This window comes from Sarcophilus harrisii, chromosome 3 (assembly GCF_902635505.1).
Source record: "Sarcophilus harrisii chromosome 3, mSarHar1.11, whole genome shotgun sequence".
Classification (NCBI taxonomy): Eukaryota; Metazoa; Chordata; class Mammalia; order Dasyuromorphia; family Dasyuridae; genus Sarcophilus; species Sarcophilus harrisii.
The window spans coordinates 230,948,332-230,967,431 of record NC_045428.1 but is presented as its reverse complement, the minus strand read 5'-3'; the positions used below and the strand labels follow the sequence as shown (position 1 = coordinate 230,967,431).

Sequence of the window (19,100 nt, the reverse complement as noted above, 5' to 3'; positions counted from 1 at the left end):
TAAAAAGTTTAAACTTAATGAATACCATGGGTTGTTTTTTTTTTTCTTTCCAGTTTACCTTTTTATGTTTCACTTGAATCTTGTATTTGAAGAACAAATTTTCTGTTCAGCTCTGGTCTTTTCATCAGGGAAGTTTTCCCCTGAAAGATTATGCTCAATTTTGCTGGGTAGGTGATTCTTGGTTGTAATCCCAGCTCTTTTGTCTTCTGGAATATCATGTTCCAAGCCTTCCAATCTTTTAATAAAGAAGCTGCTAAATCCTATGTAATCTTGATTATGGCTTCATGATATTTGAATTGTTTCTTTTTGGAGGTTTGCAGTACTTTCTCCTTGATCTGATAGTTCTGTAACTTGGCTATAATATCCTTTTCATTTTTGGATCACTTTCAGGAAGTAATTAATAGATTATTTCGATGGCTGTTTTACCTTCTAGTTCTAAGATTATCAGTGCATATCCTTGAATGCTGAGGGTCTTTTGATCATGACTTTCAGGCAGTCCAACATTTTAAAATTATCTTCTCTTGGATCTCCTTTCTAGATCAGTTGTTTTTTTCAATGAGGTATTTTACATTTTCTTCTATTATTTCATTCTTTTGATTTTGTTTGACTGATTGTTAGACTATTGACTGATTGTTAGACAGTCATTAGTTTCCACTTGCCCAATGCTAATTTTTAAGGAATTATTTTCTTCAGTTAGCTTTTATGCCTCATTTTCCACTTGGCCAATTCTACTTTTAAGGAGATATTTTCTTCAGTAGATTTCCCACCCCATTTAGCCAAGTCCATTTTTTGAATAATTGCTTTTTTCAGGCAATTTTTATGCTCCCTTTTCCTAGCTTTGACTCTTTTCCATAATTCTTTTGCATAACTCTCATTTATTTTCTCAATTTTTCTTCTACCACTATTACTTGATTTTTAAAATTCTTTCTTGTGCTCTTCTTCCAAGAAGATTTTTGGAGCTTAAGATCAACTCATATTCCACTTTTGAGGCTTTGCAAGTAGGCATTTTGACACTGTTTTCTTCTGAGTTTGTGTTTGATATTTTTAGTGCTCAGGTTTTTTTCCCCTCATTTTTAAATGCTAAGTTTTGCACCTGAGGTACAGAGGGTACTACCCTACGCTTCTTACACTGTGCGGTTAGGAGTCTGGTTGCTGGCTTTTTGAGCTAGGGCCTCCAGGGCTGATAGCTTATGTACTATGCTGATAGCCTGTCCTAATTGCACCTGTTGTGTTCTGGGTTCAGAGACTGCCTGTTTACCGAAGCTGGCAGTTTCACAGCTGGCCTGCAGTGTTACTGGCTTGCTGATTCTGGACTAAGAATGTGCCTAAGAGCTTCCTTCTGGCTTGCTTGGTCACTCACTACATTGGGCTGTGCTTCCCTTTTATCCCAGTTCTGAAAACCTAAGTTCTCTTGGGCTTGAAAATTATTTCACACCATCTTTTTGTGGATTCTATCATAACAAAGTTCTTTTAGAGGCTTGTTTTAATGTTGTTTCTGAGGGGAATCTAGGAAAAGCTCAGGCATCTTCCTGCCTTCTGTTTGCTATCTTGGCTCTGTCCCATGAATGCTTGATACTTAGAGGAGCTAAGACTTTATTTTTCAAATCTCAGGTGATTTTGAGTAAAAGGATAAAGTGTTAGAATGTTTGTATTCCTGGTAAGTGTTAAGTACTGCAATGGTACACATACACACACGCACACGCACACACTGACTCTCTCTGTCTCTGTCTCTCTTTCTCTCTCTCCCCTGTCCCTCCCCCCCCCTCCCCTTCAAGGCGCCCCCCCTCTTCAAAAAAACCCAGCACATTCTGAGGGAGACAACATATACAAAAAAGATGTTTCAGCTTTAGAATGGACACATGGTGGTGATGTTTTTTTTTTTGTTTTTTGTTTTTTTTACAATACAGTGGAAAGGCAGATACACAAACTCTAGGTGTGTCTTCAGAAGTTTAGAGGACATAGTTGGTGATTTCTTGCTAAGCCAAGTAGGATGAGTGGCTGTGTTTGGCTTATAACCAGGATGGGTGGAATTACTTGGGATTAAAATGGGAGGAAAAATCTGGATCACTAGTTTGCTTCACATATCTAGACAATAAATTTTTAGGAAAGAAAACTCTAAACTTTACAAGAACATAGACAGCAGTGCCACTGCTTAGGTTTTGTTCCTACTTACAGAGTCTAAATGTTGGCCTGGCAAACAACCTCACTACTCCACTGTCATTTCAAAGATTCTACTTGATCTCCCTTAAACACCTGAATTGAAGTGGTTTTTGAGAAACTCTTTAACTAAAATCATTAAGCTATATATGTCTTCTGAAGGCAGCACTCATAATCCTACTAACTGTCACAGATAAACTTCAAGGTGCATAAAACTAATTAAGTCTTTATATGTATTTAGTCCAATGACCAAATACTTAGTTTTCAAGATATTTCTCATTCCTAATAACACTATTTCCTATATATACATATGTATGTATGTATGTATGTATATATATATATATATATATATATATATATATATATATATATATACACATATACACACATACACACACACATATATATTTTATGGTCTAAGGAACTTTTCCATAGTAAATACTAAAAAAGCTATATATTAGTTATTTTAATGACGTTTTGCAGTTTCTTGAAACGGCAATTTCTAGATATTTAAATTTCTTCTCATTTTCTTCTCTGATGGCTCATGATGATGTATTTAACATGGTACATAAAATCCTTATCTCAGCAATAAAATATTATAAGAATTTTATTTGGCCCTATTCTATAAATTTAATTGCCTCATTATGGTCTAGAATTCTGCTTATTCCTTCCATTTTAGCTAAGATAATATTTTACATAATTATCCAAAATACCACACTGAAATGTCATGTTTTCCAAATAAAACATCATGCTTATTTTACATTCTATATATGTTACCATATCTTTTATACGAATGAATGAAAAAGTATTTAAGTACCTACTATGCTCTAGGCACTGTGCCTCGTGCTAGTGATACAAAGACAAAAGTCAGATTATAGCTCCTGCATTTGAAAAACCTCTATTCAGTTAGCATTTGTGCATAAATTTAATTCTGGCAAAACACTTGACATATTATCTCGTTAGAAGTGGGCAATTCATAATAGGGAGTGGTACTTGTCATGGGAGTTTTTGTTTGAAGAATCATAGGTATAAGTAAGGGAAGCCATAGGGCAGTCAATTATGATATATTTTAGGGGGAGCATTAGATATAGTAATTTTTGTTTTCAAAACAAGGGGTACAAAATGTCAAGAGTTGGGGAAAACTAGGGGTATGTGTATAGTATGTATATGAGGACAGAAGGAAGCAAGATGCTATAGTCTGACGAAGATGTAAGAAAGTAAGGCAGGATCTGGGGTCAGGAAGACATGGTTGGCTAGGTGAGTTTTCAAGTGCTCAGCCTGAATAAAGATTGATTACGATACTATGTTGTCTATTCAATAGCAACCATAGCTCATTAATAGGCAAGAAACTAATTTTCAAAAGCAAGAGAGCATAGAGCTTGGAGCTCCAGATGCCTAACATTGGCTTATTCATGCTATTTCTTGTTGCTTCCCAAAAGGTAGTAGGCAAGGATACATTGGCACTTAACTTCTCTGTATGCGACCTCATCTCCATCTGAAAACACATCTGGTCAGCATTCTTTTATAACCCCAAGTCAGGAAACTGTGTCAGGGAAGCTGTGTCAGAAAAATAAAAGCCTTATCCCATTCTCTCATTCATGTATAGAAACAAACAGGAAGACAGATTTAGGTCTCTATTACCAGTTTTAACATTGGTAGAGACTTATTTTAATATTGCATGATGATAATTCTATATATAATGTATAGTGGTTAGAGTTCTTCTCTAATAGAAATAGCAGGTTAATATAACCCCAAACAGACGGCTCATTATTTGTTTCTTACATATAATGGACAATCAATTATATGATGAATAAATCAATAAATATTTATTGAACATCTCTTATAGATTAATGCAGTATGCTGTCTAGTGCAAAAAAGCCATAATAATTAACTCCATGTCTAAGGCTAAAATAGATGAAAGACGAGATAAAACTGAAGAGCTATTCAATTGAACATCTTGAGATCACTAACCATCTTCATTTTGATAGAAACTCCAGAAATTATAACTAATGATGTAAAGGATTACAAAAATAGTACCAATATTTAAAATTATTAGTGAAAGGAGATGGGTTCCAAATTACATTGGAATTCTGAGAGGAAATAAAATCTTCAAAGGAAGAAGATGTGAAAAATCTCTAGTTTTATATATATTTCTTAACACATACTCTACCAAAAAACTCAAGCTGTTTTAAATGAGAAATGTAAAGTTTGTACTGTGCTAAAATAATGGACAAAAAGTTATGTCAAAAGAGAGTAACTAAAACTTTAATTTCTCTGAAAAATAAGTGGCTGAATATAATTAGATAGACTGAAAGACTATCCTGTGTTGAGCTCTGTGATAAATGCTAGGGATATAAAATCAAGAAAACAGGATGGTCTCTATTCTCAAAGAATTTATATTCTCGTGAGGGAAGACAATGCATAAAGAGGATATTGAAAGTTAGAGGAAGAGGGGAAGAAAGTCATCCAATGGCAAGGCAGCTTGTGTGAAAGTAAAGCACACTAGAGAATGAATCAGATGTGAAGAGCCAAAATGATTGGCTCAAATAATAGCTAACCTTTACATGGTGCCTACTATGTGCCAGCATGCTGAGTGTTTTACAAACATTATCCTATTATCCTCACAAGAACCCTGGGAAATGGGTTTATTAGTAATTCCATTTTACAGAGGATGATACTGAGGCAAACACAAGTCAAATGATGTGATGATAGTCACACAGCTAGTAAATGTCCAATATCACATTTGAACCCAGGTTTTCCTGACTCCAGGTCTTCCACACTCTATCCACTGTGACACTCTAATGTCCAAACACTTCATAGTAAGCATGTGAATTAATAGAAAAGAACCTTATCAATTTCTTCTCAAACAAAAGCTTGATGCCACCTATTTATTTTATTTTTTAAAACAGAATGCCTCCTATATCTACCAACATCCAATGAAAGCATCCATGAAACATCCAAATATAGGCCAATAACACATTTATATAGAATATACAAAGTGTTTACTTAGTTCATATTACTTTAAAAAAATTAATAGAAAAAAACAACATATCAAAGAGCAACAAAAGCCAAAATATCCCACGTCTGTAAGAGAAATTTCTTATCAATATGGCAGTTATTGAACAAACCACCTGAAAGTACAATTTTTTTTTAGTCTTTGGTGACTATTCCAAGGAATTCCACTTCCATCGATTATATATGTACTGCAATTACATAAAACAAACCCAACTATAATGAGAAGGGTAAGGTATTTTATATTCACATGGAAAGCTTTTTTAGGGTTCTCCATAGCCTTAACCCACTGACTGTAAATAGAGTAAGTTTTCCATGTTAAAGACAACATAAAACCAAAACACTTTACTTCTCACTTGAGTTATATTAAGCCATAAAGTTACATTCAAAAACATATTAAACTGTTCCTTCAATATTATGTAACCCTTTCTTCATAATATCAAAAGTCATTTGAACAGAACAAGTATAAAATTTTTAATGTATGCTAAAGAAAGAAAGAGACTAAAGAGTTCAGACTGAATTTGTAGGTCATAGTGTATAGTATCTTAAACATCTTGATTTCTCCAAGTTAGAAATATCCAATATATAAAGGTATCCAAAAGAATATTTAAGAGACTAATTATTAGCATTTGAAAAAAAAGTTTAATAAAAAGAACACATTTAAAATAAGTGACACTTATGAAATACCAGAATAATGCCCACTTTGAAACTGTTATACCACATATCATCAGATTTGGAAAATATCCTAATAGAAACCTATGCAATATTAACTAAATCCAGACACCACAAGATAAATACATAAAGATTAATACTTTGTTGCCAAAAAGGGGAAGATTTATAAGCATTCTTAATATACATATTAAAGACATTTTAAAAAATTTATAGAAACTCTTTTAGAACAAACAAATCACCAAGCAACAGTAATGGATGATACATACCAATGGATTTGTCAAAAGTTACAAAGTTTCTAACCCCAGCCCTGCATTCTATAATCCCAGAATGCAATAAAAAAGCCGCCCATGTTCAATATCCACATGAATTAAGTCAATCATACACTGAAGAAGAAGCATTAAATGAATAGTTATCATTTGAATTTGCTTATAGAAATAAAAGTTTATGATGGTAATACAGAATTGGGTCAAACACTATTTATACTCCACTATCCACAAATTATTGCAGGATTATCCCTAAGGATTTCAGATTTTGTAACCCATGTAGTTAATTATTAAGCATAGAAGTGAAAGAGATTGTGTAACATATTACACCTAACCTAATTACATTCATCTAATACATAGTAAGCCATGCCCTGATTGACAGTATATATCAGGAATTTGATGTCTTTTATGAATTGATTAATGACAAATGAACATGTAACAAATACAGACCTGAAAATAGCTTAGACAACTCATTCAATTAATAAACTGTACTAAAACTGGATCATTATTAGAGAGCTAGTTGTTGTTCACAATCATGTAGCTATAAAACTGATTCATGAAGTAAGGAAAAAATGTTTTAGGAGATACCATACCAAATAATCATAATCTCAAAGCTGCAATGAAAATCTTTCAAAATACAAAAATCTAGTAGTAGAACTAGAAATAGAAAGAGGATTTATTATCAAGGATGCTTTTAGTAAGCCTATAGAACATAAGATTACATCCTCATACTACCAAAAAAATTAATCTACACAATGTTATAGTCTATTTCTATAAGAACTCTTTCAAAAAAGATGAAATGATTATGATAACAATCAGCACATTTTACACAATAATACCATATAGGAATAACAGCAAAACTAAAATACTTTTTTATGACATGGTCTGCTATTCTAGACTTAAAAAAACTCAAAATGTCCTTGAAAACTTGTCCAATAAACAATACTAGAACTAAAGCATTGTCACACACTGAACCATACATAGTCCATTAATTCCCCAAATATAACAATGAAAAATATAACAATGATATATGAATTTAAGTATTTTAATAGGTATTGTTTCACCAAATAATCATAATTTTTTTTATCAACATGGAACAAAAAAGGTTTCGAAATATAAAGCTCTAATAGAAGAAACGAAAATCTACATATCATCGTTGTGATTCTGCCTATTATTAGAGCTGCACTGAGTATATTAAGTCAGTAAGACGATGGCAGATGCAACATTAGTCTTTTTCAAAACTACATAAGATACCATCTTCCTTCCTCCACAGTCCCACTTTCAAGACTATTCTGTGAAGCCTCTTCCATTTTCTTTCTCCTAATGATGTCATTAACTCCCAAAGTGAGATTATAATCTCTAAACTTGAATCCTAGATTTATATATCTTGCCCCTAGTCTCTATTTTTTGGGTTCTAATACCACATCAACAATTACATATTGGATATTGAAAATGGATATCCTGTAAGATCTTCAAATTCAATATGTGCAATAAGCTCATTATCTCTCCCACTTCTGTCCTCCAAAAAAATTTCTTCTTTGTCTCCCTGTTTCTTTTGAAGGCTCGGCCATCATTTTGGTCACTCAGGTTTACAATCTTGTCATGCTCAACTCCTCACTCTTATTTGTTGTTCATATCTAGTAAGTCACCAAATCTTGTCATCTTTTCTTCTACAACACCTCTTGGATATCCTTTCTCTACACACACTCCATCATCTTACTTGAGGACTTCACTGCTTCTTACCTAGACTAATTTGTAAAAGCCTACTTGGAGATATTGGAGATCTTTTTCAAATATCTCCCTCCTCAAATCCTTCCTCCATTTAAGGATTCTCTATTATCTCTAGGAGTAAAGTATAAACTACTTTTGTTTACTATTTAAAGCACTTTAAAACCTAGCCTTTCCTTTACTTCCAGTCCTTTTTACTCCTATTATTTTTATTTTTTACTCCTATTATATTACTCCTCTCCATGAACTCTATAGTCCAGCCATATTGAACTATTTGTACTTTACACATAACACCTATTTTACATGGCTCTGAACTGTTCTTCCCTCATCCTTAGACTGTTCTCTCTCTTTATTTATCAGAATTCACAGCTTATTTCAAGATTTAGCTCATATGCCAACTAAAACAAGAGGTCTTTCCTGGTCCATCCAGGAGTCAACGAACCTTCTCTTCATTTTTGACTCATCTTCAATATACCCAGTTATTTACACATTATTTATCTCCATCTGAATATGAAGTCACTAAGAGCAGGGGCTATTTTGCTTTTTTTCTTAGCATAGCATTTGAATTGCTTAGTACAGTGCCTAGCATTTAGCAAGTGCTAGTTTAATAAATCAGTGTTACTTGAATATTAAAGTCCAAAAGAATAACAAGAGAATAGCAACTTGTTTATCTTTTACTTAGACTCTCATACATATACCCATCAGTCACCCAAGAAAAGAAAGTCACAACAAGAAAACAGCCACCACCTCCTTCATGGGAGAGAAGAAGGAGTCAGACACCAGTAAGGGTGAGATACTATAACAATCACTTTGTGTACTGTGGGACAGCAGGTATCAAAGCCTGGTAGGAATCCTGAAATGCTGGCAAACTGGGTTCTATTAACACCACTGATTTGGTCAGTTCCCAGGTTAGTATAATCTAACTCCTACTTAGAGTCAATGAAACAGATGGGACATAGGAGAACTATAGACTGCCTGTAGTCAGAATTGTGATGATCAATCGAACATGGAGGAAAAGTAGAGCAACTGGTATTCATTCATATTCTGATATGACAAGAAGGCAAGATATATCAGAACAAATTAGAAATGCTAAGGCCCCACCTGCCAGAAATGTTTTGGTGCAAATGACACTGACCACTAAAGTGGGAATGCCATGAGTGCACATGAAATGAACTAATCATGTAAATGTTTTTATTATGCACCAATACTACATCATAACAAAATGAGAAACAGATCTTACCAGTTATAAGCAAGGACTTCATTCTGCTTTGTGTCAACGATATCCTCAGCTCCAAGTTACACAACAACTTATTGCAGATCAGTGCATGGCAATCGTAAGAAATAACTTCATTCCTAAACCCAGATTAGATGAAATAAAAGCGGAAATTGAGGAGTTACTTAAATCTGGAGAGGGAAAAGCGGAAGAACCTGAAGGCATTAAAAATCTATACTTAATGCAAATCACAGAAGTGTTACCTAATAATGAAAAAGATGGTGAAAAGTAATGTTGATATCTCATGTGATTTTGAAAAGATGGGCTTACTGAGAATGGAATTTAGAAGAGCCCTTTATAAGTTTGATGACAGGAATACAAATGATACAGACCAACTATAACAAAGCAAAATCTTTTTTAAAGCTGGTATTGGTATCTGCTGTATCTATCATGAATATTTGGTCCAGTAGTATTTGACAGAAAGTGCATAAGTATTTCAGAACCTGTAACAATGTATACTAATGTATGTATATTCCATGATAAGGACTACAGGAGGAAATGTGGACCTATTCAGAAAAACTTCTAATGACAGACATCAAATACCAGCATGGGAGAGGTAGCTTAAACACTTTTGAAGATTTTTGGAAAGACAATGGAAGATATCATTATCTAGCCATTCCATGTTATAGAAAATGAACACCATATTGTCTGATCAAAGGCAACAAAGAGAAAATGTAAAATGGAATCAAGAAAATAAAAGAATATCAGAAATTCCTGATATCCTTAATCAAATATTGATAGTGAAAGTCAAATGATTAAGGTCGCAGAAGGAATCAAAGACATGCAAAGAATAAAACAATTCAACAATGAAAAAATATATAATAGAGGCTCCAGAGGCAAAGAAATGAGAGAAGAGAGCCCCTGAAGGAGGATGTGGTATTCTTGTTACTTGGTAGTCTATATGTCTGAAAGACTAACACAATGAAAATGCAAGCTGGAACAAACATGAAATACAAAGTTTAAGATAATGAATGACAAAAGTTACATCTATGGAGGTAATTCTAGCTTCTCTGTAAAATCAAACAGTTGTGGCTCTGAATTAAATCCACAATTATTGGCTCAAGTGCTTCACACTGGCCTTTGAAATACAACCAAAGACTTTACCAGCTTCCTTTATGGTCAAAGACCAATCTCTTCTTTATTAACAGAAATATGTTTATTAGCTGAGGATGAGAACAATTACTCACCCCTATAATATAAGTCAAATATCTATGTAGGGACTATATAGCAAATATGTATAACTTGTCTTATTTAAAAAATCAATAAACAGAAGAAAATACTATTTTGTGTGGAAACAAAACATAGTGAGCCAGAAATTCTAAGGCTGAAAAGAGCAAATCATTATTAATTAAGTAATTACTGAGCAAATTAATGCCAATCACTGTAGCATTCATATCATCTTTATTAACCATTATAAAACCTCAGTTTTTTATTCCTGATATCTGTCAGATACCGAAAATATGCAACACAAATCCAAGAACAATGAAAATGCTAGGATATTTGATGCTTTGGAAAACTGTTCTCTGTTTAAGATATTGAATCAATAACAACTGACATAGCTCACTATGGTTTGCCTGAATAAATCATAATGGAAATAATACCAAAACATCATATTTATTGACTTACATGGAAATTATATAGTTCCACTTATTAAAAAGCTACTTCATCTTATGGAAACTTTCTCCAAAGATATCAAAATGTGACTTGGATTCAACAACTGCAAAATTCTTGATATAAACCAAGAAAGAATAGACACTCAAAGCTTTAAGCATAAATCCTCATGTTGTATTGAACTAACAGGTAAAGATCATTCTCAGATAATTTGGACTTCTCCAGGCAAAACATATTGAATCTAATGCTATTAAAGAAAGTGAAGACATTCTCTTTGTCAAGACACTAACTGGCATCTTCATATTAAAGGTAATAGGGATATTTATGGCAATTAAAACCCCTGCAATATCAGTCTCAATTTATGCTTTTGACATGGTGAAAGGGAAGATAACAGTTCTAGAAAGTGTTCAAACTCATAAAAGTTCAATTAAAGCATTAGGCATATCATCTCAAAGTAGATATAGAAAGATGGACATGTTCTTTTCAAAAAAGAAGAAAAGGATGTTTTCAGAACACATTAAAAAAAAATGTACAGAAAAGCTTCTGGAACTAGCTTACTTCACAAAGCCATAGAAAAGGTTGCCAAAGAGCACAGTCTTCTGAATATGCCTTAACACAGAACCCAACACAGAGGAAGTGCTTAATAAATGTTTACTGACCGACTGGATTATGAAGTGTAAAACAAAATAATTTATCTCTGAGTAGATCCTAAGAAAGATCTTAAATTTTAACCAAGAGGGGAATCAAAATTTATTTCCTAGGTGAGAAACACAAATTCAATCGACAATATAAATGATAAAGAAATGTTGGACAAATGACTTGTCATGCAGATGTTTTTATAGAAACAGAATTGTTTATGATGATTTAATATTAAGTCACTGTAAGAAATTGAGGAAAGATTTCTTTAGGAATCCAAGCTTAACGAATGAATTAAACTTTGGAAGAAAGTAATGGGATCTGTATAATACATCATTCGGTACAGGGAACAAAAATTTAATAATTATCAAATATCTATAATGTACTATGATTTGGTTAATTAACCCAGAAGTCCATTTTCCTTTTATATGCTAACATATGACATATCTGCACACTATGAATACAAAACTAAGTATCATAGAGAATACCATAATTGGCCAAGTAAGGAACTACAGCATCCTTATAGATCAGGCTATTGTCCACAGTCACCTATATGTAGCACCAATCCATAAACATTTAAGAACAATATATTTAAATATTGTTCAATCAGGAAAACTACATTGAATAAAAAGCTTTCAGAAGATAAAACTTAGCACAAGAAATTAAAACCATGAGAAAAGGATGAGATCACATCATCCCCTGTTATCTTTCTGCTATTGAAGTTATTTCAAAGTTGTTTTCAATGAATCTTCAGGTTACATACCAATACACAAAAAGCAGTCATTTTTACCTTCCTGAACAACAGTATATAGCATTAAGTATAAAAGAATAGCAAAACAATGTATCTTCTTCAAATTTTCTATCTGAACACTATTAACAGTGAAGAGACCCGGATAAGAGTTATGATTGTGGTAATCAAATATCTACAAAGATGTGATTAAAATAGTATGTGAAGCTTACTACCTTTCATAAAGAGATGACAAATTTCCATACTAGAAATACAGAAATCAAAATGCCTTTGAGAATTTAACCAATACATATATTTATTTAGATCATTATCATTAATAGAACTGCTGTGCACAATTACCCAAAAAACACTATTGTGTAAAATCTTAAGAATCATGTTTAAAAAATGTCACTATAATACATGTTAAAAATCTTCAAGTTACATATCTGAAAAACTTTGAAAACACAGAGACTTAAGCAAATTAAAATAAAATTGTGTGGATAGAGTATTAAGTACACAACATCCTGGACACTATTTCAGTATCCTGAAAAGGCTTCAGTGAACCTGCAGAAAATGATTCCAATATTTTTATCATATGCAAATCAATTTGATTTTATCCACTGGCTCAAAAAACTTGCAAAACTGTAAATCAATAATAGCAGACTATAGAATTAGGATGGTTTCCACTTGAATCCTATTGAAAAAGATGAAGACAAATGAAGTAGATAGGTAATGGCAATAATTCCAGTAATAATAAGAACAACAATTATTTCATTAAGGCATTTATTAAGCCTTTTAATAAGGGAAGGGGAGGAATAAGAAGGATTAGCTATAAGCAAAGCAAAGTCTAAATTGGAGAGGAATTATATAGAGGATTTTTTTCAATATATGCATATATACTGCACAAATAAATATATGTATTCAACACGTGTAAAACATGTACTGATTAAATAGTATCCAAAGAATTAGAAGAAAAAATGAAATAAATTATAAAGAGAAATAGAAAATAAAATTATAATACTAAGGAAGTGAAACGTATTGCATTCAGCTCTCCAGAAACCTCACCAAAAATTAAATTAATCAATTAACTAGAATTTTAGAAAAGTTAGGTATGATGGATCTCTGATAATGAATTAAAATTGGAAGGGAAAGAATTACGCATATTTCTCAAGATATATCACCTTTATAAAAACTGACCATGTTATCAAGACATAACTTGACAAACAAATGGACAAAAGCAGAATAATAACTTTTACTGACCACAACTCAATGATGATTATGTTAATTAAAGGGCCCCTAAAACTATTAAAAATCAACTGGATACTAAATAAAGAACCACCAATAAAATTGGTGAGTTAAAAAACAAACCAGAAAAGATAATTTCATTAAAGATAAAAACAACAATGAACACCAAAATTATATGATATAGACAAAGCAGTACTAAAAAGAAAATCTGATCTCTAAACATTTTCATTAACAAAAAGAGGAAAAAAAGAGAGCAACAAAATGAGCATGCAACTAAAAATACAGAGAATTATTCATGCAACTAAAGATACACAGAAAAACAACAAATTAAAGACCAAAATAGAAATCCTGAAAATCAAGGAAGATCTCCACAAATTTGAAAGCAAAAATAAATAGTGAATGAATAAGATTGGTTTAAAAAAGTTATTAAAATAAAATAGAAAAACTATTATATTGTACACACTACTATTAAAAAGAGGGAAGCTAAACTTAAAATATTTAAAATATTAATAAAGACCCTATAGCAACCTATCAAAAGAATATATTCTATGACCAATTTGGATTTATATTAGGATTGCAAAATTGATTTCAAATTTGGAAAAAAGCAAACTGAAACAAGCAAAAACGACAAAAATCATATGATTATTAACAACTAATGTTGAAAAAGTTTTTCACAAAATACAATACCCATCATAGAAATAAAAAGTTACTTAACATGATAAATAAAGTATAACTAAAACCAAGAGCCAGTGTCATGTGTAATGCAGATACACTAGAATCCTTTGCAATTAAGACAATGAACAGCATAGCATATTCATTGTCAGTATTTCTATTTGATGTAGCACTGGAAGTTCCACAGCAAAAAACAAAATAAAACAAGAAAAAGCAATTGCGAAGATAAGAATAGGTAAAGAAAAAAAAACAACATAATCATCACTTGTAGATGATATGAAGGTATACTTGAAGAAACATGAATCAACTAAAAATTAAATGAAAAAAATTAAAACCAGTAAAGTTATAGAATATAACATAAATGTAAAAATCCCCAGCATGTCTTTATAATAATTCAGAAGGAAGTGAAAGAAAGAGAAATTCCATTTAAAAATAACTGTAGAATGTACAAAATATTTTTTTGAGTCTATCTACAAAATACAATCAAGAACTATATAAAGACATTACAAAACACTTTTTACACATAAGGATGGATTTAAATGGCTAAATAATAAAGCTCATTTGTAAGATTAACAGAATAATATTATATTATGATTCAAATTAATATATTTATTCAGTGTATACCAATTAAACTACCAAAGCAAAAAATAACAAAATTCATATGAAGGCATAAAAATGAAAAATATCAAAAAGAACAATTTTTTAAAAAAGATGAATAAAGAGAAAATATCATCAGAAATAAAAATATACTACATAAGAATAATTCTCAAAATAGTATGGTACTAGTTAAAAAATAGATTAATCAATAGAACAGATTGGGCATAAAATAAAGAGAAGCAAATTAACCAAGTAGACTAGTGTTTGGTAAACATAAAGGCCTTCAATGATTGGGGTTAGAACTTCTAGACAAATTGGATGATATTAATGAAGAAATTGGGTTTACATCAATCCCTCAAAACTTATACCAAGATGAATGGGCATTGCTCAAGAAAAGAAATCTTATTTATAGTCTATTTATGTAGCCATATTAAAAAAATGTTCCAAATTACTAATTATAAATGTAAGTTAAAACAATTTTGAAGTTCCACCCCATCTCCATCAGATTGGCACAGATGGCAAAAATAAATAAATAACAAATGCTGGAGGAAGGGAAGAAAACAGGTATACTGATGCTAATTAGAGCTGTTTAATGAATCTACCCATTCTAGAAACCAATTTTGAATCATACACAAAAAGATACTATATAGTGTGCACCCTTTAATTGTCAGGCTTATATCCCAAAGTGGTCAAGGAGGAATACCACCTTATATGTACCAAAATACTCACAATGACTCTTCTTACATTGGCAAAAAACTGGAACTAAGGGAGTGACCATCAATGAGGAATAGGTAAACAAACTGACATATAAATGAATGGAATACTATTGGCCTTGTAAGAAGTGAGGAAAAAGATGACTTCAAAGAGACATGCAAAGACTTGAAATAGAGTGGAATATATAGAACTAGAAGAACCATTTATATAACCATAATGTCAATATTGTAAAAATAAGTTAATTCTGAACTGTGATTCCAGAGGACTGCCCACCTCATGACAGAGAATCAATAGACTTATAAGCAGAATAATAAATTTATTTTTGGATGTGAACAGTACTTAAATTGTTTTGGATTTCTATGCATATGTGATAAGAGCATTCTGTATTGCTTCTTTTTATACTTTTGATTTTTTATGGCTTCCATGATTATGAAAAAAAGTTATGGAAAATATTTTTGATTTTGAAATTTAGAAAAATTCCAAAATGTGAGAGATGAAACACATGGTCTAATTTTTTTTCTTAAATCTTATTGTAACATTGAACCTGGAATTTTTATATATTTAACATACAAAAAATTCTAGTAAATGGTTTGGTAAGCTGTGTCACCAAAATGGGAGGAGGAGATATATGAAAATTACCTAGATTAATAGAAAATTATAGATAACAGAAAGCAATTAAATTTATTATCAATAAAAGTATGTTTAATAGTATCTAATAAAAACAATAGGAACAAATAATACGTTTTAGGACAAGAATAACTTGCAATAAAAGCAAGAGCATTATATCAGTCTGTTTTAAACAAAAGGAACCAATTATAATAAAATCAAATATATTAAAATAAAATATACTGAGTTATCAAAAAAATTTTAAGTTCATAGACTCTAAGCTTAAGAAACTTTGCTTTGGTCAAGTAGATCTGTCCTCAAATCGGCATCCCTTTTTGGTTATATTTCCTTTGCCTCAACAGATCTCCCTTTCTTATGTTTTTCTAAAAAAATTATTATTACTCAATTCATTGATGGTTTACTCCTTTTCCAACAAGGATTTTAAGTAATTTGCAGAGTGTCCCATATCTAGCTATAAAAGAAGGGTCTAACTTTTACTGCCAGATCTATAATTCTATGTATCCTATCACTTGCTGCCCCGCATCTACTTTGCTGTATATAGCTAACGAAAGACACTCTCTTTTTGTTTGTCATTAGGACAGCAGTTCTGGAACACAGTATGAATCAATATGACAACACTTACTGTCAGTTTTTTATTGGGGGTCAGGGAAGGGGAGGAGTGTGAAGTAGGAATTAATCCTTCTTGGTAACAGTCTTACTCATGGTATTGCTGAGCTCTTCACTCTTCTTCTTAACCTGAATATGAGTTTCCATCATTTAAAAAATATGGACTTATTTTATCTTTATGTTTAGAGACCTTTTTCTATGGCCCACCTCTCACAAACTTGATGTGGTAGGTCAAGCACTCAGGGTGGCAGCACTGTCATGGTTTCCTCATATTCTTGGTGGTTCTGGGACCTTTCTTGACACCCATCGCCATACAGTAGTGGATAGCCATACCTCTCTGTCTACTGTCACTTCAATAAGAGCAACTTCAAAAGTCTTCTTATGTCTCTTTTTTGGAATTTCAGTTCTATATCACAGCCTACTTTTCTGGACTCTTCCAATTGAATTTCTCATATGTACTTCCAACTCAACATGTACAAAGTTTATTCTGGACCTACTTTCTTTCCCTTAACCCAATCCTATTTCTGCATTTGCTACTATGGGCACCACAATTTTGAAATTATGCAGGTGTCTGAAATCTCAATTATCCAAAACTCCTTCCTCACTCTCATCTTTCAGCCCCAATCAGATGCCAAATCTTTTAATTTTATCACAAAACCATCACTTTAATAGAGGGACTTGACATAATCACCTGGACTAATGAAGTAATTTCCTAAATGCTCTTTTTTTCCCCCCTTCTAGGGTAGGGAATTTTCAACCAGAAGTTCATAAATTTATTCTTTAAAAATATTTTGACAACTGTACTTCAATGCACTTGACTCTTTTGTAGTGGTATGTATTTTATTGTTCAAGAAGAGCTCCTTAGGCTTATCCAGATTGCCAGAGGGGTTCATGACACGCAAAAAAGGTCAAGAAATCCTTCTTTAGGTTCTCTCTCCTTTCAAACCCATCTTCCACACAGCTGTCAAATTGACAGACTTAAAAGATAGGTCTGACTTTCTTACCTGCCCATTAAACTCCAGGTACCCCCTTCTCTTGACTCTCTCTCTCTTGAATGTTGTTTTCCCCCAATACAATGTAAGCTTTGTAGTATATGGCACACAGTAAATATTCAATACATGTCAACTGGAAAAAAAAATAAAACCTACACCACAGGGTTGTTGTGGAAGTGCTTTGCACATCCCAAAGTGCTATATAAAAGTTGAGTTATTACTAGTAACTGCCCTAGCAGAGTAAGTATTATTATGCTCATTTATAATTAAAGAAACTGAGGCTCCAAGAGGTTAGGTGACTTTCCCCAAGTTTCATCAAAGCTAATAAATGTCAAAGCTAGGATTTGTACCAAGCCTCCTGTCAACAAGTCCAGAAGAGTGAACTTTTAACAAGACTGATTCTAGCCATTAAAATTACTGTCTTCAGTATCAAAGACCAGTTACAAATATTCTTCAACATCATCTCTCCTACAATCATATGGTAGATCAACATCCATAAAACAGAGGAGAGAAATATTAAGATAGTTCAGGTAAAAGCATTTTTTCCTGCCAAGATACTTGTACAGTTTCCTCAATGATTCAGTTAGCTTTGGCAACTCTTTCTAATATTCCTTTCAGGAATAAAGTCTACATAAAAGAATAGTGATGGTACTAGTAACAAATATATATAAAAGAACAAAATATTTTGGAATAAAAAAGCTAGGGGGAAAAACAGAGGAAATATAAAGATGGAAATGTTAATTGTACCTTAAAGAACCCTGCTTCAGGACCACACCTGTCATATACACTCCTGGATTTACCTATAGCCATGATAATACCTTGCATGTTCGGTGTCATCATGATCTGCCACAAGGGATTTAAGGTAAAAGGTTGGAATGATTAACATTTTTAAATGTTAAGAAAATGTTTTCATGTACATGCCAGCTTTAGCATCTCACAGACACAGCCAGAAAATATTGTTATAGCTACTGCTCATGACTCCCAAATTAATTATAGCATTTCTTTCTTCTATAGTAAATCTAACCTGGTATGCACAAAAAAAAAATATATATTCTTTAAAGTTGGCCCAGGATAAAAATACATGCACTGTTAAATATCACCCCAACAATTAAAAATTCTGCCCAAAGCACACACATGGAAATTCTTATCCAAATGGAAAACTTAAACAAATCCATTAATTCTAAGTCACCCCACATACAAGCAAGTTTCTCCAAATACAAGAAAATTCAACACTTACATGCTCACTAAATATACTACTTTCAAAGAGACTATATATATATATATATATATATATATACACATATATATATGTATATATATATATACATACACATACATAGTATATATATATAAAAATGCAACATGGAACAATTTATTGTTATCAGGAAGCACTTCGTATTACTTCCTTTGATTTCATGTCATTTCTTCAATGACTAGATTAACAACTATATAATCTTTAAGGATGTAATAAAATGCAGAACTAAAGAGTTGAAAGTAGTACCATCAAATTAATATGATGGTTCTTTGATTATAGAGGTTATGTCTACTATTTTGTAATTAAAATATAG

The 19,100-nt window shown here is 32.0% G+C and overlaps 1 protein-coding gene across 11 annotated transcripts in view; it reads right to left on the bottom strand.

Moving 5' to 3' along the window:
* USP25 (ubiquitin specific peptidase 25) overlaps positions 1–19,100 on the bottom strand; it is a 183,872-nt gene that overhangs the window by 26,467 nt on the left and 138,305 nt on the right. Inside the window, exon 21 of one of the 11 annotated variants that reach the window (XM_031959178.1) lies at positions 16,771–18,375. The exons of the other annotated variants lie outside the window; for them this stretch is intronic. Within the exon in view, the coding sequence (XP_031815038.1) occupies positions 18,232–18,375 (144 nt within the window). The 3' untranslated portion in view covers positions 16,771–18,231. Of the gene's footprint in view, positions 1–16,770; positions 18,376–19,100 lie in introns of those variants that run through there. 11 annotated transcript variants of the gene reach the window in all.